This window comes from Hyperolius riggenbachi, chromosome 1, assembly GCF_040937935.1.
Source record: "Hyperolius riggenbachi isolate aHypRig1 chromosome 1, aHypRig1.pri, whole genome shotgun sequence".
Taxonomy (NCBI): Eukaryota; Metazoa; Chordata; class Amphibia; order Anura; family Hyperoliidae; genus Hyperolius; species Hyperolius riggenbachi.
In genome coordinates, this window is record NC_090646.1 from 678,468,779 (window position 1) to 678,492,288 (window position 23,510).

At 45.4% G+C, this 23,510-nt stretch overlaps 1 protein-coding gene across 1 annotated transcript in view; it reads left to right on the forward strand.

Moving 5' to 3' along the window:
- LOC137561273 (receptor-type tyrosine-protein phosphatase alpha-like) overlaps positions 1-23,510 on the forward strand; it is an 86,155-nt gene that overhangs the window by 48,415 nt on the left and 14,230 nt on the right. Inside the window, exons 9-11 of the mRNA XM_068272538.1 lie at positions 14,055-14,189; positions 15,268-15,393; positions 19,404-19,555. Coding sequence (XP_068128639.1) covers positions 14,055-14,189; positions 15,268-15,393; positions 19,404-19,555 — 413 coding nt within the window. The remainder of the gene's footprint in view (positions 1-14,054; positions 14,190-15,267; positions 15,394-19,403; positions 19,556-23,510) is intronic.

Below are 23,510 nucleotides of genomic sequence, written 5' to 3' on the forward strand. Positions count from 1 at the left end.
ATGATTATCTAAGGGTCAGAACTTTTTCAATATGCATGTGAAGATGGTATATTACTATTATTTTTTTAAATTATAAACTTGTAAATAGTGATGGATGAAAAACTGAAAAAAATGCACCTTTATTTCCAGATAAGATATTGGTGCCATACATTGTTATAGGGACATCATTTAAATGGTGTAATAACCGGGACAAATGGGCAAATAAAATGTGTGGGTTTTAATTACGGTAGCATGTATTATTTTAAATCTATAATGGCCGAAAACTGAGAAACAATACATTTTTTTATTTTTTTTTCTTAATATTCTCATTAAAATGCATTTAGAAAAAAATAATTCTTAGCAAAATGTACCAACCAAAGAAAGCCTAATTGGTGGTGGAAAAAAACAAGATATAGATCAATTCATGATAATTAGTGATAAAGTTATTGGCGAATGAATGGGAGGTGAAAATTGCTCGAATGCATAAGGTGAATGTAACAAACGACGGGGACACCGCCATAGCAGAGAGCGGTGCTTCACCCGCCTCTGCATCACAGCAGGCGGCGGTCCCCGTCCCGCAGGCATGCAAGACGCCTCGCATAGGTCTCTCGGCCGCACATGAGGTTAGGGCTACGCGTGCGCGCGCCCGGCGGCAGGACCTTTATCTGTTGAGGAGACGGGTCAGCTGATCCGGCAATCAGCTGACCTCAGCCAGCCAATCACAGGCTGACTTTGGTCCCAGCCCCCTGGGCGGGCTGGTGGAGCTAGCTTTCTGCATTTAAGCATGAGAGGTCATTTGCTCAGTGTCTGCTGTTGCGAAAACTCCGTGCTAGCGCTCAGACCTTTGATAGCTATAATTATAAACTCATTACTATTGTTGATTTATTGTGTATGACCCTCTGCCTGAATTTCTGACTCCGATTCCTACCTCCTGATTCTGTACTTAGCTATCTGATCTGTTGCCGATTTTCTGCCTGTACTTCTGACTCTGATTGTGCCTCCTGACTCTGTACCTCATCTGCCCGACCCGTTGCCAACCTCAGCTTACCATTGACTACGATTAGCCTGACGATTCTGTACTGCTGCTGACCGATCCGTTACCGATTTTGCCTGTACAACCGCTCTCTGAGTGATAGTCCCTACAGCCAGGGGGCTATCACATAGGAGTACTCCTGTATACTGTGCACTAATCACCTGTGATCACACTCTTATTAAAGTACTGATTTGGTGCTAGTGAGCCTTCCGCTGATCTACGATCAGGAAGATACTGATTATTTTGCTAAAATATATCTGCATTAGTGGTGATACTGCAGATCACCACATAATCAGATATTTGAGCTCTTGCTGACACATTGTTACAGTGAAGTGGTTAAAGAGGAACTGTAACTAAGCATTAAACTTCATCTCAATCAGTAGCTGATACTCCCTTTCCCACCAAAAATCTTTTCTCGAATAGATCATCAGGGACATCTGAATGGCTGATATTGTGGTGAAAACCCTCTCGCGATGTCAGTACCATGGTCATAACAGTTTCCTGTCTGTGAGCCTTGTTACATTGTGAGAAATAATGGCTGTTTCCAACTGCCAAGCAACCAGTATCTCCCTGTGCCCATATATACAGTATATCTATATAAAACACCCTTTTAACCTATCACAGTGTTAGGGGGTGCGGTTATAGATACTGGCAGTTGGTGTTGTCTGGTCTTTTTCATGTCTGCCAGTAGTAAAGATGATTACATGCAGGCTAATTGTGGATCAAACAATATGAGCAAATGAGATGGCAAATATAAATCATCTCTTGATCTCTCTTCTATTTTTACTTCTCACTTTGCAACGTAGTGATTTTTTCCCCTTTTCGCTAAAGTTCCTCTTGAGGTCGAATGGTTATTTGTTCTTTCTTTTTTCTTTTTTGTTCCACCTCAGCAGTCAGGGTAACACACTATCAGAGAAGGATCCACATTGGAAATGTCATAATAGTTCACCCCCAGCGTTACACCTAACTAGTTATTACGGTACTAAAAGTTCTATCCCATAATGTTCAGGGATTTCACTCCCCTGGGAAGCGGAAGAAAGCCTTTCAAGATTATAAAATACATGTTGCTGAAGTAATTATCTTCCTCCAAAACTTCTTGGCCCATATACAATTCACTTTTTCTCCTGAGTTTTTTCCTTAGTTATATTTTTCCACCTTGTCATAAAATGCCTTTTTAACCTCCTGAGCGGTATGGACGAGCTCAGCTCGTCCATCACCGCCGGAGGCTGCCACTCAGGCCCTGCTGGGCCGATTTTCTTCAAATAAAAAGCAGCACACGCAGCCGGCACTTTGCCAGCCGCATGTGCTGCCTGATCGCCGCCGCTCTGCGGCGATCCGCCGCGAGCAGCGGCGAAAGAGGGTCCCCCCAGCCGCCTGAGCCCTGCGCAGCCGGACCAATCAGTTCCGGCCAGCGCTAAGGGCTGGATCGGAGGCGGCTGACGTCAGGACGTCGGCTGACGTCACTCCGCTCGTCACCATGGCGACGAGGAAAGCCAAACAAGGAAGGCTGCTCATTGCGGCCTTCCTTGTTTATTCTGGGCGCCGGAGGCGATCAGAAGAACGCCTCCAGAGCGCCCTCTAGTGGGCTTTCATGCAGCCAACTTTCAGTTGGCTGCATGAAATAGTTTTTTTTTAATTAAAAAAAAACCCTCCCGCAGCCTCCCTGGCGATCTCAATAGAACGCCGGGGAGGTTAAGCCACCAGCAAGCAAAAAAATATTTTAAATAATTTTGATAGTACTTTTTTCACCAACTTTTGGGTACTTTTTAAATCATAAAATGCTGAAAAGTTTATTTTAAAGAGTAGATGAAAATTATCTTCTAGGAGATAACTCGGGAGAAAAAATAATTGCATATGGGCCCTTGTCTCTGGAGAATATCATGGTGGTTGCTGATCCAGTGGAAAATTTCTTTTGTTAAAGGGCAGCTTACATGGCAAGGATTTTTGCATCATCTACAGTTAAATGCTACGTTTAAAATGTTCATCCACATTGCAAAGCATTTAAAGAGACACTGAAGCGAAAAAAAAATTATGATATGATTTGTATGTGTAGTACAGCTAAGAAATAAAACATTAAGATCAGATACATCAGTCTAATTGTTTCCAGTACAGGAAGAGTTGAGAAACTCCAGTTGTTATCTCTATGCAAACAAGCCATTAAGCTCTCCGACTTATGCTGGATACACACGGTGCGTTCGCACACTCGATTTCCCGCTCGATTCCTGTCGATTTGTTTATTTTCAACATATCCAATTTGGATTTCGATGGATCATTAGGTCAATTCGCATGCAAAGTATGCCGAATTGACCTAACAATCCATCGAAATCCAAATCGGACATGTTGGAAATAAACGAATCGACGGGAAAATCGAGTGCGCGAACGCACCGTGTGTATCCAGCATAAGTTAGTCGTGGAGAGGGCTGTTATCTGACTTTTATTATCTCAACTGTAAGTGAACTGTTTACTTTTTCTCTGCTAGAGGAGAGGTCATTACTTCACAGACTGCTCGGAAAGACTCATTTTGAATGCTGAGTGTTGTGTAATCTGCACATATTATAGAATGATGCAATGTTAGAAAAAACACTATATACCTGAAAATAAAAATATGAGAATATTTTCTTTGCTGCTAATCTTCTAGTAATTATTCATAGTACACAACCAATTCATTATATCATTTTTTTTTTTCGCTTCAGTGTCTCTTTAAGCCACCAGCAAGCAAAAAAATATTCGAAATAATTTTGATAGTACTTTTTTTTCACCAACTTTTGGGTACTTTTTAAATCATAAAATGCTGAAAAGTTTATTTTAAAGAGTAGATGAAAATTATCTTCTAGGAGATAACTCAGGAGAAAAAATAATTGTATATGGGCCCTTGTCTCTGGAGAATATCATGGTGGTTGCTGATCCAGTGGAACATTTCTTTTGTTAAAGGGCAGCTTACATGGCAAGGATTTTTGCATCATCTACAGTTAAATGCTACGTTTAAAATGTTCATCCACATTGCAAAGCATTTAAATACCTCTGTGGACTCCCACCTGATTTGGTACGAGGACTTTAACCTGACTCTGAACGATATCCTAGAGAAACCGTCAAAGCCTATCAGCGGGGAGGGAAGGGATGCAGGCAGGGAGCGGCAACCTAGAGGAGGCGGGGGAGCAGCGAGAGTGACACTACCAAAGGTAAACAGCCGGCTGCGACACGCTGTGTGTCACTAGCACGGCAATTGATTTAATAGCGCGGGGGGGGGGGGGGGAATGTATAGCAACAGAGGCTGGGCAGTATATGCAGACCCAGCCTCTGTGTGCTGATAGCATTCTTGGAACCCACCTCGGGTTCTCTTTAAGTTCCTTAGGCAAATTCCTGACCCAAAGCTATCTAGAGCTGTGATGCACTTGCAAAACGAACTTATATTGGAGGAGAAAGTTTATGAAGTCATAAAGAACCTTAAAATGGGGAAAGCCCCAGGTCCTGATGGATACACATCAATCTACTATAAAAAGTTTAAAGATCTCCTGAGGGAGCGCATGCGCGCGGCGAACTGAGATGGCTGCTTAATCTCAGCGCTGCGTGACACCGGGAAGATTTTTAGCTGATAACACCACTTCAGCTGCGCTAACACTCTCGCTGTCGGCACCTACTGCCAGGGGAAGATCTGCAGCACACCCCGAGCTATGGCCCAAAGCACCAGGACCAGAACTGGGACGAAAGGGCAGCAACATAAGGCTGGAGCGGAGGAACCTAAGATGGCGCCCGCTACCTCCCCAGAACATGAGGCTGACATCAGCCCTACGGACGAGCTGGAGGGAAGCTCACAAACTTTACTTATAGACAACCCCTCCTCGCCCGCTGAACAGATCACCTTGGAGGAGCTAAGATCCATCATCCGAGAGGAGGTGACTGGAGCAACGAAGCAGTTAGGAAATGAGCTGTTGCACGAGATCAGACTGCTGGGCCACAGGGTCGCCGCTACAGAAGACCGTCTAGACAAGGTCACTACAGTCTTAGAGGGGCATGAAGAGGACATAAGCTCTATTCAATCCGAGGTACGTGACCTGCATAATAAATGGGAGGACTGGGAGAATAGATCCCGCAGAGAAAATATCAGAATCAGGGGGATCCCAGAATCGGTGCAAGATCTCCAGGGGTTCGTTACAGCACTCTTTCAGGAGCTCCTTCCCAACATCCCTATAGAGCAGCTGGAAATGGACCGCGTCCACAGAGCACTCTCCCGCCCCAGCCCCAATGGCCCCCCGCGGGACATTATACTGAAATTGCATCACTACCTCTCTAAGGAGAAGCTCATGCACGCCGCAAGAAATAAAAACGACCTGTCCTTTCAGGGCCATACCTACCAACTTTATGCCGACCTCGCCCCCGCAACGCTGATAAAACGCAGGGAAATGCGCCCATATTTGAAAATTCTGAGAAATAAGGAGATCCGTTATCATTGGGGCTTTCCCTTCCAGCTTGTTTTTACATGGCAAGACCAGCAGCATATAGCACGAGACCTCGATGAAATTCAGGATTGCTTCCGCTCTCTCGGATTTGCCCTCCCGCCACCAGAAGCCAAGGAGAAGAAAGCTAAGCCTCCAGACAGCACCCCAAATCGGAGCCCCGACAAGTCTACTCCTCCTAAAGAGCAGCGTGCCCGCATAAACCGTTCGCAAATCTTAAAACAACTTTCCCAGGAGGTGTTCCAGAAGGTATCCTGAGATTGCATCTTCAAGCATAAGTTTACTCCCTCCCTTCTCACCATTTGCCCTGGCGGCCTTCTGTTTGGCGTTATTCCGGTTAGGCCTAGCCAGACGCACGAAATGGGTTCACTGAAGTTACCTGTATGTTTCAAATGTTCACTTTAAACTGACTGTTATGGTTTTGGTTTATCACTATCCGTGATTACGTTCTTTTAGTGAGATCTGGAGCTGATCTAGAGACCCGCGCTAATATGCTGACTCTGAACTTTAGAAGGAGCTATGGACTGCAGCAGCCGACCGTTAGATCCTGGGCAACAAGGAGTTATGCAAGTAAACTGCGGGATACAATGTCCCTTATTTTTCTTTCTGGGTCTTTTTGTTTTTATCAAGAGACACACCTTTAAAATGTCATACGTAACCCCTTCTCCTCCAATGTGTAAAGCACTCCAAGTACCCTCTGCTTAGTTGCATATGCCCCCATGTTACAGTAGCCTCCCAATTATCCCTCCCCCCTTCCCTTTCCCCTTTCTCCCCCTACCCATCCCCTCCCTCCCTGATAGTACCGGAGGTTATAGTTACTGTTATTGCTAAAGCTGCACACCTGCACTCACTGCCTGGCTCTTTTTCTTTATAAAGGCAGCGCATACTGTTAATTCTGATAAGCTAATTATTTCTTATATATAGAAAAGAATGAATGTCTGATGGATGTAACCAGCCCACACATTTCTTTTATCGGGTACACCCTACTAAGCTCTTCCACCAACACTGCTACTTGCAGGATGGCACACGAGCGGACCCTAACATATTCTCACATGTTTCTATCAAAAAGGAGGCTCCACTTGGGGCTTTCCCCATAGTCAGTTCGCCCCTGAACACCTACTGGAGTGCTGGTTTCAGAAGTCAGGCATTTATTAATGTGATAAGTATTATGCAATATTTTAGTATGTTCTTCATACATCTCTAATACCTTATTATTGGCCACGTTAGGAGCCCATTATCTAGCCATCTGAGGGCTTGTTATCGGCCCGGTTACCTGCCCCTAGATCTCCCCTCTGTCCCCCTTCACTTTTGATACCACTCTTCAGTTACAGCGGTGTTTAATAATTCCCACGCTATATGTAGCCTTCCCGTCACACCATGTGCTCCACCTTTGCACCCAATGGGTACCATTTACTTGATGCCCCATGGGAGCAAACCGATGCCTTTGAGCATCCCACCTTACATACAGAGGGTTTTCCTTTTTCTGGAGGCCCTCTTCTTTCTTCTATTCTTCTCTCTTTTCTTCCCCCCCCCACACTGCTTTCTTTTCTTCTTCCCTCTTGACACGGATGGTCTGCCTGATCAAACCTGCACTAAGGGCCCCACGACCTTTAGGATGCATCCACAATATGACCTTAATACTACCCACATAACATGGCGTTAAACCTAATTTCTCTAAATGTTCAGGGGTTTAACTCCCCTAATAAGCGGTCCAAAGCTTTTTCCTTCTTCCGTGCTAAGCACGCAGACATCATATGTCTCCAGGAGACACATTTTCAGGCATCATACACCCCAAAATACCTACATAATACCTTCCCCCAATTTTATACTGCTAATGCTGCCACAAAACAAAGAGGAATTCTCATAGCATTTAGGCGCTCTGTCAACTTCATATGCCACAAGGAAATTAAAGATGCGAGTGGCAGATACCTTATTCTCCTGGGTACTATACAAGATAATGAGGTTACTATAGTGTCTTACTATGCTCCCAACACTAACCAGCTCCCCTTCCTTAGAAACCTACTAGATCTCATATCCACGCATGCCAATGGCACAGTAATTGTCACTGGAGATTCCAACCTCTGCCTCCGCCCACACTTAGACAAAGATAACCCAGCTCATACAACACCCTCTGTGGCTGACATCCGCAATGCTAAACAATTTGAACGCCTGATACAGACTGCTTCTCTGGCAGATTGCTGGAGAGAAATGCACCCCACCAAGAGGGAATACACTTTTTATTCCAACCCCCACAATATGCAATCCCGCATTGACCACTGCTTTATCGGCACGTCCCTGCTCCCCAATTTGATAACTGCTGGAATTATCCCTGTCCCATGGTCTGACCATAATGCTGTCTCTATTAAACTTACCTCAATCATTATTAGACAACCGACATTTAAATGGAAGCTCAATCAATCCCTCCTATCTGACCCTGCGATTGTGATCACCCTGGAAAACCACTTAAAGGAGTACTTCTCTCATAATTCCGGTTCTGGGGATGTGCCCGACTACACTGTCTGGGAGGCGCATAAGGCTGTCCTGCGAGGACACCTTATCAGCATAGCCTCAAACAGGAAAAAAAGGAGGATGCAGGATCAGTTGATTTTGGAGCGGGCATATGCTGATGCAGTGGAACAATACAACAGAGACCCTGTCCCAAAAAATAAGCAAGTCCTCTTTAAAGCCGAGGAAGCTCTTAATCTCTTCCTCACAAGTGCAGCCGAAAAGCAACTCAGATGGAGCAAATACAAATTCTATGTAAACTGTAACAAGCCCTCTTCCATGTTTGCGCAAAAACTGCGGCAGTTAGACCCCCATTTTAAAGCTGTTAAACTACGCACAGGACATAATACCCACACCTGCAATCCTGTAAGAATCGCTGACATTTTTCAAAAGGGCCTTACAAAAGTATATCAGCAACCTCCAAAAGCTAATGACATACTCAGGAATAATTTACTTAGCTCTCTCCCGTTGCCCCCTGTCCCGGAGGAAATGCGCCAGCACTTAGACCGCCCTATTACCGAGGAGGAAGTTCTCCTTTCTATAAAATCGCTTAAAATTAACAAAGTACCAGGCCCGGATGGCTTCTCCGCCCTTTACTTTAGGAAATTCGCTGAGATACTCTCGGGCCCCTTAGTTAAAGCTTTTAATAGCATTCTTGAGGGCAACCTCCCGGGAACTGAATCTTTAATGGCAGGCATAAGCATGATCCCGAAACCTGGCACAGACCCCACTATATGGTCTAATTATAGGCCTATATCTTTACTAAATGTGGATATTAAAATATTGGCCAAAACTTTGGCAACTAGACTGAATGCGGTCATCAACAACCTGGTGGGACTGGACCAGGTGGGTTTCATGCCGCGCAGACAAGCAGGAGATAGTATCAGGAGAATTTTACACCTAATCTCATCTGCTTCTAGCAGTGGTACTCCCATGATGCTGCTGTCTTTAGACATTCAAAAAGCATTTGACACAGTGTCATGGGACTACTTGTTCACTCTCCTCCAGACTTGGGGCTTCGGTCCTAATATAGTGGCTTGGCTCAGGGCTCTCTACCGTTCACCCACAGCATTCGTCCAATATGGCGGACACAGGTCGCCAGTATTCTCTATACAGAGGGGCACTCGCCAGGGGTGCCCCCTCTCCCCCCTTTTATTCGCCTTAGCTATGGAACCGCTGGCGATCATGATCAATCGCCATGAAGGGGTTGGGGGGGTGCCATTGGCCGGCCAATCTCACAAATTATGTTTGTATGCGGACGATGTCATCCTCACTATCACGGACCCTCAGGCCTCCATTGCCAACTTAGCTGACATGTTGCTCGACTTTGAAGACATCTCTGGGTTAAAAATCAACAGTACTAAGTCCAAAGCCCTCAATGTATCTCTCCCGCCAGCTGATGTCGCTAAACTACAGGCTTCCTGTGAATTTTCCTGGGAGCCTGTGAAATTAAAATATCTAGGTATCTACCTCACCAGCTGTTATAAAGATATGTTTAATGCAAATTACCCTAACCTCTTTCGTGAGATCACACAATTGCTAGAGTGCTGGAAACGTTATGCTATCTCCTGGATAGGCCGAATAGTCGCCACCAAAATGATCATTTTGCCTAAATTGCTTTATGCATTCAGAGTCCTTCCAGTACACATTCCTCCTTCCTTCCTTAGGAAGATACAATCTACCATGCTATCTTTTATCTGGAAGGGCTCGGGACCAAGAATAGCTAGAGCAACACTGTACAGGCTGCAGGCGGATGGAGGCCTGGGGGTCCCTAACATAGCTGAGTACTATGGAGCCTCTCAGGTATCTCAACTAGCAACATGGTTTGTTGAATTCAATCCCCCTCTGTGGTGCACGATAGAGAAGGCACTATGCCATCCAATCGCCCTCCGAAATTTATTGTGGCTTGAAACACAGCAAGGAAATAAAATAAAGGATCCAATTATCTCTCACTCCCTAAAAATATGGAACCACATAAAGAAAAGGGGCAACTTGATGTCACCTCATTTGCCCCTTCTCTCTTTTTTGGGTCACCCGTCCTTCTCCCCGGGATTATATAATCACTCAGTGTACGAGTGGTGGCAGCAAAACAACCTCACAGTAATCTACAATTTAGTTACGGACTGCACGGTTAAAACATTTGCTTCGCTAAAGGAGCACAGACAGATCCCTGACTCTGAATTTTTCAGATACCTACAAATCTCCCACTTTGTACGCAAAGTGTTGAACCGCCGGTCATCATTACTGACCAGGACATGTTTCGAGCACGTGTGCTTTACAGATCCCACCTCCCCGGGCCTTATTTCGCTGATATATAGATGTGTACTTTCCCCAACCCCCTTGCCTAAACCACAATATATTTTGAAGTGGGAGCAAGACTTAGCTGCGAACATTGAAGTAGAGGACCTGGACGATATGTGGAAGTTTTCCCCAAGATGTTCTATTAGCGCATCCTTGGTTGAAACACAATATAAAGTTCTACTACGGTGGTACTTAACGCCGGATCGTCTGGCAAAGTTCCAGCCAGGAACTTCGGGCTTCTGCTTTAGGGGCTGCCGACAACCAGGCACTTACCTGCACATTTGGTGGCAATGCCCTAAGGTGCGTAGGTTTTGGATTAGAATATATCAGGTCATTTACTCCATCTTCCAGCAACAAGTTCCTAAGCTACCACAAATAGCCTTGCTGGGCATACGGCCCCCAGGCCTGTCCGCTCCTAAATACAAACTACTCCAGCATATACTCCTGGCAGCAAAAAGAGTTATAGCCCGTTCGTGGAAAACTCCCTCTTTGGCTTTCGACATCTTCAAATCATACTTGAGCTCTGCACTATGCTTTGATAGGATGAAGGCCATCCTAGACGACGCCCTACTTAAATTTGAAGCGGTATGGCAACCTTACTTCCACAACTACTCTCATTGGATCCCGCAATACATCACTGAGGTTTAGAATATGGGGAACTTGTTGGTTCCTCCGGCCCCCTGAGGCCTCTTTTGGTCTCCCCTCTGCGAAATAGATGGCAGATCATCCGTGTCACACTCTTTGCCTTTCCCCCCCTACTTCTTTACTCGCTTTTCTTACCTTTACTCATCACCTCTTCTTTCAACCCTACCTTTCATTTCTATTTCTAATATGGCCTATCTTAAAGTGCCCCCCCTTCTCCATCCTCCCCTGACTCTGCTCACGCAACCTATAGTCCACTAATCGTAGACCCGTCACTTCTGCAGACGGCTCCTTGTAGAAATGTGTCTTTGGCAAGATGTGTGGACAAGAGGGATGCTGGTAACAGTTGCCTCGTGGCTGCCAGCACCCAACTGAAGCCTATGTGTAATCTAGTCGCCTAGGCGATTACCATAACTACCAGGTTGTACCCCCCCCCCCTATGTTTCCCCCAGGAGATTTGGCTTGCTATGTTTTAATCAGCATGAATGTATGTACTGGCATATATTTGGAAATGATGTGAATCTCCTGTACAATGTTTCTCCTTGTTTTTCATTGCAAAATAATAATAAAACTTTTTGAAAGTTAAAAAGTTTAAAGATCTCCTAATCTCGCCCCTTACTAAGACACTACATTTTCAAGCTAAATCAAATCAACTGCCACCTAACCAAAGGAGCTCCTAGAGATGAGGATAATTCTTATACCGAAACCTGGCAAGGACCACTCAAACATACAGCGTTATCGACTCATATTGGTACTAAATTTAGATTAAACGACCGTATTTGTGGACGAGATTCTAACAACACTTCGACAACCCCATGTTTCTGTCCTCAATGTTTTGTCAGTACTTCAGAAGTTTGAGTCTTAGAATAAATGTGGATAAGACCGAATCCGTATTCTGTAATTTCCCCTCCTCTGAAGCTGTAGAGATAATTGCCAAATTTGGGTGTCAGTACAAACCTCAGAAGAAGAAAATATTTTACCTGGGCCCACAGAAGACCTCGGGTCCCCAAACATTGCATGCACTGGCTCAAAAAACTAGGGTGCCCTCTCTGTCATCTTATGAAATATTATTTTGCATCGCAGTTGGCCCCAATACCACAGACATAGGCAGGCATGAAAATGTTTTATTACATCCATGTGATTGGAAGGGGGTTCTGTGGTCTTCTGATCAGGGCATCAGGTCGGTTTAAAAGCTCTCCCCGATCACATACCATACACTCACTCTATGGTGTAAGCTGAGGCATCCACTGAGCCTACAATCTAAAATCCCTCCACTGCTTTTAGTTTATGTGCAACCCAGGCTTCCCCAGTGGTACCAATCCCCTGGTGGTCCAATAGGGTTATACTAACAGTTGGGGATACCTTACATATAGTTACATAGTTATTTTGGTTGAAAAAAGACATACGTCCATCGAGTTCAACCAGTATAAAGTACAACACCAGCCTGCTCCCTCACATATCCCTGTTGATCCAGAGGAAGGCGAAAAAACCCTTACAAGGCATGGTCCAATTAGCCCCAAAAGGGAAAAATTCCTTCCCGACTCCAGATGGCAATCAGATAAAAATCCCTGGATCAACATCATTGGGCATTACCTAGTAATTGTAGCCATGGATGTCTTTCAACGCAAGGAAAGCATCTAAGCCCCCTTTAAATGGAGGTATAGAGTTTGCCATAACGACTTCCTGTGGCAATGCATTCCACATCTTAATCACTCTTACTGTAAAGAACCCTTTCCTAAATAAATGGCTAAAACGTTTTTCCTCCATGCGCAGATCAGGTCCTCTAGTCCTTTGAGAAGGCCTAGGGACAAAAAGCTCATCCGCCAAGCTATTATATTGCCCTCTGATGTATTTATACATGTTAATTAGATCCCCTCTAAGGCGTCTTTTCTCTAGACTAAATAAACCCAGTTTATCTAACCTTTCTTGATCAGTGAGACCTTCCATCCCAAGTATCAATTTTGTTGCTCGTCTCTGCACCTGCTCTAAAACTGCAATATCTTTTTTGTAATGTGGTGCCCAGAACTGAATTCCATATTCCAGATGTGGCCTTACTAGAGAGTTAAACAGGGGCAATATTATGCTAGCATCTCGAGTTTTTATTTCCCTTTTAATGCATCCCAAAATTTTGTTAGCTTTAGCTGCAGCTGCTCGGCATTGAGTACGATTATTTAACTTGTTGTCAATGAGTACTCCTAAGTCCTTCTCCAAGTTTGATGTCCCCAACTGTATCCCATTTATTTTGTATGGTGCTAGACCATTAGTACGTCCAAAATGCATGACTTTACATTTGTCAACATTGAATTTCATCTGCCATGTATGTGCCCATATAGCCATCCTATCCAGATCCTGTTGCAATATGACACTATCTTCCTGAGAGTTGATGATTCTGCACAATTTTGTATCATCTGCAAAAATAGCAACATTGCTCACTACTGCATCCACTAGGTCATTAATAAATAAATTGAAGAGCACTGGACCCAGTACAGACCCCTGTGGGACCCCACTGCTAAGTCTCCCATTTTGAGTACGATCCATTGACCACAACACTTTGTTTTCTGTCCATTAGCCAGTTCCCTATCCATGAACACAGACTCTTCCCCAGTCCTTGCAGCCTCAACTTTTGCACCAAAAGGAATCTGGTCGAGATATCGACCGTCATCCAAGCAATCCGGTCGAGGAATCATTGCCGTCATCCAAGCAATTCGTCTCTCAGCTTCAAATACCCCCTACTGAACGGTTTCAGGCCTTTTACATCTCGCACTTTCTACAGACTATGCTTCAGGAAGATAACAAAACCGTGTATACGTAGTTTGAGGATATACAGAATGTCTTAATGATCCTTTTAAAAAGAGCCTGATTTCTTGGTTGTATGCTCTACAAAACCAACCAGTACGGGATGTGAAATTCCCTTTCATGGTGAAATGGGAAAGAGACCTTAATATTGAATCAGCCTCTGATTGGGGTGAAGTTCAATCCTTGGTTAAAGTTCCTCTTTTAATGTCGTGGTTTATGACATAGATTTCTGTATATTATGCATCTTCCTTTATTACAATTGCTGCTCCTGTAGATATTCCTGTGTTGTAATAATTACCTGCAATCCAGCCTCACCGTCTTTAACATTCTCCTTGTTCTTTAAGACCAACACCCGGGAAAATGTCCTGATTGTCACCCAGCTGCCCATGAAGAACACGTTGGAGGACTTCTGGTCTCTGGTCTGGGACTATAAGTGTGTGGCGGTGGTGATGATGCAGAGAGCAGAGGAGCTGTACGAGGTCTGTATACTCTATCGTTACTATATTATTTCATCATTACTAGAAGCATTACTCTGCATTGTTACTCTACATCGTGATTACTTATTCATGTTTCTCCATAATTACTCATTTCTCTCCATCATTACGCTGTCATTCCTCTCCTTCATCATCACCATCATAATTTCATCATCACTGTTCATCATTACAGCATTATTTTATCACTGTCCTTCGTTACTCTCTGTAGTCTGTCTAACAATACCCGGTCATTACAATCACAATACTTCATTGTCACTCTCCACCATGCTGGTGGCAGCTGACATTACGCAGAGGACAGGAAGGTACTGTGGGAGGTGCTGACACCTTTTGAGGTAAGTTCACTTGCTGGTGATATGGTTCTCCTTATCCTTGCCCCTACCTCATGGATTCTTTGGCCCCCATGCCAATCCCTTCTGTATAGTTACTATCCATACTTGAGGTTATCTCCCTTCTTCTGAAATCTTCCACATCTGCTCCCCTCTCTGCTCCTCCCCTCTGTGTTGTGGTCGAGTAGAGGGGTGGAAAGCAGGCCATACACTAGAGACTCTAGGAGGAGGAAGACCGCTCCAGATCAGGTAGCCATGGTATAACGTTTCTGCCAGTTCAGAAGGAGAGAGGGTTGAACAGCCCCAATCCCTCCTTCTGTCCAAGTCCTGGGTCTCTGTGGCCTTTACAGAAATCAACCACAGCCAGCCGATCCTGTGACTGTGGATTGGCTGTAGTTGACTGGAAGGGGGATATTAGTTTGTGTGTTTCCAGACTTGTGTTTTGAAGACCCTGAAAGCATTGAAAGAAGGTGCTGGTTACTTTGCAAGTCTGCTAAACCGGCTGCCAGTGTATTCAGTAGTGAAGGGAGACAGCTAGGAGAGAGTTGTGTTCTGTGTTATGGAATGTAGATTGCTACTATATGAATGGGAATACACCATCACTCATCCAATTTCATGTCCTATCACTGCTTATGGACTTCTTGTCATTCACATCAATCCTGCTTAGCCAAGACTAACCACTTTAGTTAATCGCTGTATTTTGCCTCCGATGAATTGACACATTTAATTCCCTACAGAACGGCTGCAGGTTCTGGCCGGAGAAAGGACTGACCAGTTACGGTAATTTCAAGGTTCTGACTACAGCCATGAAGCCGGGGGACGGATACACGGTATCATCACTGAACCTGAAGAAGAGTGACCAGGTAAGACCAGAGGGCACCACTAGGGGAGCCAGAGGGTTACAAATACTCAAATGTAGTGATGGCAAATAACATGCTAATAATTCTGAGTTGGGCAAATGTAGATCTGGCACTGAACCGATCAACATCATCAACATAAGGTCAGTTCCAAACTGCAGACATTTACAGAACTTACTTTACAAAAACTAGTGATGATTGTAAACAGCTAATTGCTATTATGCAAACTAATGGTGGCCACTAATGATCCAATCTTTTTCATCCAATCTTACCATTTCTGTGTAATATAAGGGCACTGCCTAAATTATCCATTCAATACATTCACTCAATTTACCCTTATATTACATATATTTGGTAAAATTGGATGAAAAATATTGGATCATTAGTGGTCACCTTTAGACGTACATTTTCGTAATTGCACCTATACTTAATTAGGATTTGTAACATCAATTGATTTCGTGTAATCATTCGTAATTTTGTGTAATTTTCGCGTAATTTGTTGTTAACTTTAGCAGTTAATAGCAAAGGAGAATTTGGAAAAAAAAACTTGTAGTTTTTCCGAAAATCAATTAAAAAAATGCAAAGACATTTTTTTTTTCTGAGTTTAAAAAACTCAGAAACTACAAGGTCTTTTTGAAAAATGAATGTGACTTGTACCCACTATTGTCCTTCACATATACAGCGATTTTGGTGTCAACAGCATCTATGTGGGTTGTGCTATTAACCGTTAAACTCAGCAAAAAATTATGCAAAAATTAAGCGAACTTACAAATTATTACAATTACAGATAAAATGAAGATTTTTCCAAACATTTTGGCTTTGCATTGTAATTGTGAATTTCGGTGTAAAATTACGTCTATGCAAAATTTGTGCTCATCACTAAGAAGAATGTAATCTGCGGGAACTTAAAGTCGTCAGCATTCTGTTGACCATCCCCCCTACATGCAGGTTACTGAATGAATCCAGTGGCATCACTAGAAATCCTGGCCCCATTGTAACATTTTGGTGGAAGCCCCAGACAGATGCCCACCTGAGCAATGACTCTTTTCCCAATGGATATGAGTGGACATGCAACATACACCTACGGTACATGCAATGTATGGTGCAGACACCGCATGACACAGGGATGTGGAGGGTGATTATACAAATAGGCTTCTACAAATGTAATCTGCCGTCCGCAAGCATGCATGGTGCACATCCTGTGCCGGATGTCAGGGAATCACTGAATGTCTCTTACCCATCAGGCATAGCTGCTGCGCCCATATAGTACAGCTTGCGGGGAAAGTATGTAAAGCATTTCCCTGACATTTCTTCACATTTATGCTTTTTTAGTTAAAATTGATGGAAGCTCTCTGTGTGGCATCCTTCTCACCCAAAAAATGGTCAAAAGCCCTGCCAGAGGCCAATTCATTCACTGCCAGCCCTTTCTATCGGTGACGTCTCTGAATGACCCCATTTTCTGCGGCGTACACTGATAGAAAATGGGGTCATTCAGAGACGTCACCGACAGAAAATGTGATATTTGATTTTGCCACCAAAAAAAAAGAGTGCTTGCTGACAAATAAAAATCCTGAATTTCTTGTTCAGGGCTTGTTTGAATTGCTCCCCCCCTCCCTTTTTTATTGGCCCACACAATGGAGAGCAGGGAACATGTCGAGGTGATGAGGCTTTATTACAAAAACATTGACACTTGTTGATAAATCGTGATATCCTACATATTAACCACTTCAGTACCAGTGGTCCCCTTAAAGTAACACTTAAAGAAAACCTGTAATGAGAAAAAGTTCCCCTGGGGGGTACTCACCTCGGGAGGGGGAAGCCTCCGGATCCTAACGAGGCTTCCCCCGTCCTCCTGTGTCCCACGGCGCCGCAGATAAAGCTCCCTGAACAGCAGGCGCAGTATCGGCTCTCCGCTCGGAGATAGGCGGAAATAGCTGATCGCTGTCGGGCCGCTCTACTGCGCAGGTGCAAGTCTCCTGCGTAGTAGAGCTGACCCAACAGAGATAGGCTATTTCCGCCTATCTTCATGCTGAGTGCTTCAACAGCGCCCCCACTGGAGCCAGGGAAGATAAATATATCAGCCATGTCGAGCTTGATGAGCCCGGATTGCGGGACACTTCAGGGGGGGGGGGGGGGGGGGCGGTGGTCAGCGCTGGGTTGCTTGCAGCCACAGCGGAGTGGGAACCCTGAGGCTTCCCCCTACTGAGGTGAGTACCCCCCAGAGGACATTTTTGTTTCTTACAGGTTCTCTTTAAGTAAAAAAAAAATGAGTTTTACTCACCTGGGGCTTCTACCAGCCCTCTGCAGCCATCCTGTACCCTCGCAGTCTCGATCAGATGCTCCTGTCCCCCACTGGCAGCTACTTCCTTTTTCGGCAACAGGTCCGACAGGCCTGGTCACGTGTCTGCTTCTACGCGTTCCTGTCCACAATAGCAGCATAGAAGACACTATTGCGGACAGGAACGCGTAGAAGCAGATGCGTGGCCAGGCCTGACGGGCCTGTCGCCGAAAACGGAAGTAGCTGCCGGCGAGGGACAGGAGCATCTGATCAAACCTGCTAGGGCACAGGATGGCTGCAGGGGGCTGGTAGAAGCCCCAGGTGAGTAATACTCATTTTTTTAATGACTTAAGCATCCCTTTAAGGACCAGAGACCACTGGAACCAAAAGTGGGGCTTTCCGATGAATCGCTGCAAGGACCCGTCTCTGGCCGTCAATCACGCCACTCATCCGTCAACTCAGTCCACCTGCTCTCCCATCTCTATGGCGGCAGAGCTCTGTGAGCCAGCCAGGAGCCTGTTGCATTGGCTCCTGACCCTGTGATCAATGTGAACCAATGAAATCGGTTCTTGACTGGCTCAGAGCTCTGCTGTCATACTGCCGGCAGAGCGAGTGAGCTGCGGCAGGTGCAGAGAGGCACGGTCGGCGGTAGCAGCGGGAAAGCATGGCAGGGATGTTGAAATCTACGTCCTGTCAGAAACAAGCGACCACAAACAGGACACAGATTTCAACTTGAGTAGTCCATCTTGAACGAGCACCACCATCATGTTGTTATTACTTGGCACTCCGCGCTGCTACAGAGGATCAAAATTATTGGCTGTTGTCCTTTGATCAGAAGAATGCCGGATTAAGCCAGATTTTATTGGCAACAGCGCAATCTAGCTAGAGACAGTTTTTCCTATGTTGGACTGTGTCCGATATTGATGATAATGTCGGACATTGTATTCAGTAGCACATATGACTTAAGGTGTTCCTGAGGCGAATTAAGGTGGAGCAAATGGCACAGAAAGGCATGTTCCCTTCTAGATGACATGCCTCGTGTTCTCTTGGCGTTGCTCTCTGCCCTCCCATTCTACCTGCTGCTCACCACTGAAATCTACCAATAACAGCTTGTCGGCAGCCTAAGAGGGGAAGGGTCATGCTTTTTAGGAAAGGCACTCCTGTGTACTGCAACCCCACTGGTGTTAGGAACTCCCCTTACCCACCTCCTTGTGCCCCTTTACCACCTCCCTAGCCCCTTCCTCTCCTCTCTGTGCTCTCCAATGAGAAGCACAGAGCTATAAAACTGCATTGTCATAATCCTGGGGTTGCGGCCATATGTTTTTTTTTACCAAAACTAGTAAATAAAATTTTGCAGAGAGCGCCAGTAAACAAGTCCACCTGATCTGGCTAGGAGGTTTTTTTTTTTTTTTGGTTTTTTTAAAGTATGCAGCTGGCTGGAGTTCTCTTCAAAGCGTCTCTCTAATGGGAGTCCTGACAGTCATAAAATATATTTCTTAGTAAATACAGTGAAAATGTTTAGGACATCTTTGAGGTTTTATTGCTGCCTGTGCAGCTACTGAGAAGATCTTGCGTGATTCCTGTCCTAACATTGAGGTCCCAAAAAACAGGAAGAAGAATCTTTCTGATGGTTTTCCAGCCTGCAATAAAATCCTCAGCATTCCTCTATCTATCAGGGCTAGAATAGGCAGTGGCTGGAATCCCATTAGATGAAGAGGCTATGGTTGTGTTTTCACAGGCCTTGGACATCAGAGTGAAGTTGTGGCAGCTGGACACATGGCCCCTGGACACGCCTCTTCCTGAGAACCCCGCTACCCTCATCAGTGTGATTGGACAAGCAGAGAAGTGTCAGCAGGAAGTGTCTGACAGCCACATCCTGGTCATCTGCAGGTAAGATCTCCATACCATGGTGGGCATTCCCCACTTCCTGCTGGGGTGTACACAGTGGAGCAGCAGCAGAAAATACATGCATATAAAAAATATTCAGTACCAAAGGCCTTGTTTCTCAGAACATGCCCATGTGCAAAGAGAAATGTTAATATTTAACTTATAGGGTACCTGAAGTGAAAAAAAAAATTGCCCATTTACTTACTAGGTGATTCTTCCAGCCCCCTGAAACCTCCTGGTCCCGCACTCCGCCGTTCCTCCGCTGTCCTACTTGCGTGGTGTTGGCCGTGCGCCTTTTATATTGTGCTCCCGCGGCACGGAGCATTCTGCGCATGTGTGGTAGCAAGGGGAGGCGCATGACACAGGGCTGCCCATGAGGTGATTGGAGGGTGGCACTGGAAGAACTGAGCTATGCGGGATGATGGCGAGGGACCTGGAACACTTCAGGGGGCTGGAAGAAGCCCCAGGTAAGTAACTGGGCAATTACTTTTTTCACTTAAGGTTTCCTTTAACCCCCTCCCAGCCTCCTAACGCTGGCGTCAAGTCCTGGGGGCGGAGATTAGCAAGGAATACACGTGCGCGCATGCGCGATCGTTCCCTGCCGAGTTGCAGAGCCCTGTGATCAGCCTGCTAGCAGGCTGTTTGTAAATGAAAGGAGAAAAAAAACCTTTGTTTACATTTGTACAGCGCTGCGATCTAACGGGAGATACTGTCCCTTTAGAGTGGCTCGCTTTGAAAGCTCTCTCATAGGCTGATGCCTATGAGAGGCGGGGAAGAGGACGGATCGCTGTCCTATGTCAATTTAGGACAGGGAGGGAGGTGGAGGGAGAGGGAGGGAGGTGGAGGGAGGGAATTTTTTTTTAATTAAAAAAAAAAAAAAAAAAAACAATCACAGCAGAGATCAGAGACTTCCAAAAGAATGTCCTGTACACACACTGGCCGAGAATTGATACCAGGGAAAAATTGATTACACTCACTCCAAGAGGACAGTCCCTATAGGTAAGTATGGTGAGATCGGTCGCTCACAAAAGTACAATTAAATAGTTAAAAGTAGAGAGGCACCTGGGTAAGGTACTTCTGCGTGCAGGATGGACACTAGTTAGTGTACAGACTAAGTGTTATGGAGGTCTTTGCTTATCCCCCCCACACACACACATGTGTGGTGTAGCTATTCCATATCTTCAGCAATCCTGCACGTGTATAGGTAGTGGTGGTACGGAAGTGTGAGGTCGAAGTGGCATAATACATACGACCCGCACTACACTGTAGAAGTACACATCATCTACCTATATGAGCTGAGGTACAGAGCATTAGTGGTGCTATTTACAAAGTTCTATATACATGGTGCTTGCAAAATGGTCTGAACTGACATGTTTCACCCTACGGCTTTTTCAAAGTTGCTATACATATATACAATGCAATAAAGTGCACCCCCCACCAACAAAGTTTCCCCCAGCAAATCGCCCCTGTCAGAGCTGATGCACCCAGTTCGGTGCCCACTTAAATACTGAGGACATTATACGTACACACCCCGTGGGGTGTGTCATATGTATGAAAATATACCTGTTGCCTGGCCTCTGGTCGGGGTGCATTGTATCTCCCATTCGGAGTAAAGCCGCCCCAGTCCCAGCAAACAGATGCCGCCATTCGCACAGGAGGAGTGACGCGGCGGCACTTCCGGTGGCCGCTCGTCGTCACTTCCGGTTGCGGCGTTTCCATAGTGATTGGAGACTCCGTTTCATGTAAACATTGGCTTTGTGCCTAGGTGGTGCGTATGATCAGGTGGTCTTTCCGCATACAGTTGCAGTTGCCCCCTGAATGCGGCTATGCGTGTCTATCTAGACGTATGTCATGATCACCCCCATCTACATCAGCGCTTCATCACATATATATTGAACATGCTAACGACTCCGCATTCCCCCATTAGCTGTGTGCCAGCGAGCGTGTATGTAAAGAATGCATCCGTATTAGACGCCTACACAATCCGTATGTTGATGGATCTATGTAAATCCCAGATGGGGATCACTGAAATACAGGCTGTCAGTTTAGACTGCCTTCTTACATTCCTGTGGTTGCAGGTTGTTCCCTGCTTATCACAGCGAGTCGTATACATTTCTCTTCAATACATGCATGATGCAATGTGGGTGCAGTATAAAAAATGATAATAAACAGCGCAACCGCCCTATGCACTTTCATCTACACTTCAAATTCCATTGCATATCATCTATTTACATTTGGTCTGGATGAAACTTCTATAGCTCAATGCACATGTTCTTCTTATAACAATGTCTCTACCCTTAGATATCGGCCAGTAGGTATATGTATGATACAGTGCAGACCACACAGCAGGTACTGCCAGATATCTATAAAAAACAAGCTAAGTTAAAATCCTCATTAAGGCCATTGGGGGCTATTGTGTTTAAACGGTATATCCACTGGGACTCAATTTGTGTTAATTTCTTGTCTGTATTTCCCCCTCTTATGCTTGTTCTCCAGTGCTGTATCCCCCAAAACGTTATGTCAAATCTAGAGAGGGGGTGTACTCAGGGCCGCCATCAGAAATTTTGGGGCCCCTCACAAATCATCAGTCCGGGCCCCCCCCCCAAACTGAGAAATGTGCGTAGCCATTACATGTTGGCAGAGCTAGTTGGAGGCTTGCTGTCCACAAATTAATCACGAATAACCACGGTGGATACTCGTGATTCAAGTTAGCTCTAATTGCCTAATTGCCACAGCTGAGCGGCTAGATGCGGCGGGGTTAATTACCCAGAAAGCCGCTCTCCGCCCAGCGTTTCAACGAGGTGCAAGTTTCCGAATGGACGCGTTGCAAGCCTCGATATCGAGCACTTCCTCCTTCAAGCCGGAAGGAGGAAGTGCTCCATCATTTTTTTAGAACCTCCCAGTTTTATTTTCTGTTTAAAAAAACTAAAAAAGTAGGTTTAATGCTATTGTCTCATATGGTAATGATTCAGCTTTTCCCATAGTCTCGCAGTTAGCAATCATGTGACCCCCAACAAGACAAATTCAGCAATCATGAGGCCCCCAACAAGACAAATTCAGCAATCATGAGGCCCCCAACAAGATAAATTCAGCAATCGTGAGACCCCCAACAAGACAAATTCAGCAATCATGAGGCCCCCAACAAATCATGAGGTCCCCAACAAATCATGAGGCCCCCAACAAGACAAATTCAGCAATCTTGAGGCAATGAGGCTCCCAACAAATCATGAGGCCCCCAACAAGTAAAAATTCAATCATTAGGCCCCCAACAAGACAAATTCAGCAGACATGAGGCACATAAATAGACAGCATTTCACATAAATAGGCATAATGCCCCCTTATTATGGTAGACACCTCTCACCTGGATTCTGACAGGGACCCCCAGGTTAGGTAGTGAGTGACATGGAGCCCTTTTAGGTAGTGAGTGAGTGACAGGGAGCCCCTTTAGGGAGTGAGTGAGTGACAGGGAGCCCCTTTAGCTAGTGAGCGAGTGACAGGGAGCCCCTTTAGGGAGTGAGTGAGTGACAGGGAGCCCCTTTAGGGAGTGAGTGAGTGACAGGGAGCCCCTTTAGCTAGTGAGTGAGTGACAGGGAGCCCCTTTAGCTAGTGAGTGAGTGACAGGGAGGCCCTTTAGGGAGTGAGTGAGTGAGTGAGTGACAGGGAGCCCCTTTAGGGAGTGAGTGAGTGACAGGGAGCCCCTTCAGCTAGTGAGTGAGTGACAGGGAGCCCCTTTAGCTAGTGAGTGAGTGACAGGGAGCCCCTTTAGCTAGTGAGTGAGTGACAGGGAGCCCCTTTAGGGAGTGAGTGAGTGTGACAGGGGGCCCATTTAGCTAGTGAGTAACAGGGAGCCCCTTTAGCTAGTGAGTGAGTGACAGGGAGGCCCTTTAGCTAGTGAGTGAGTGACAGGGAGCCCCTTTAGCTAGTGAGTGAGTGACAGGGAGGCCCTTTAGCTAGTGAG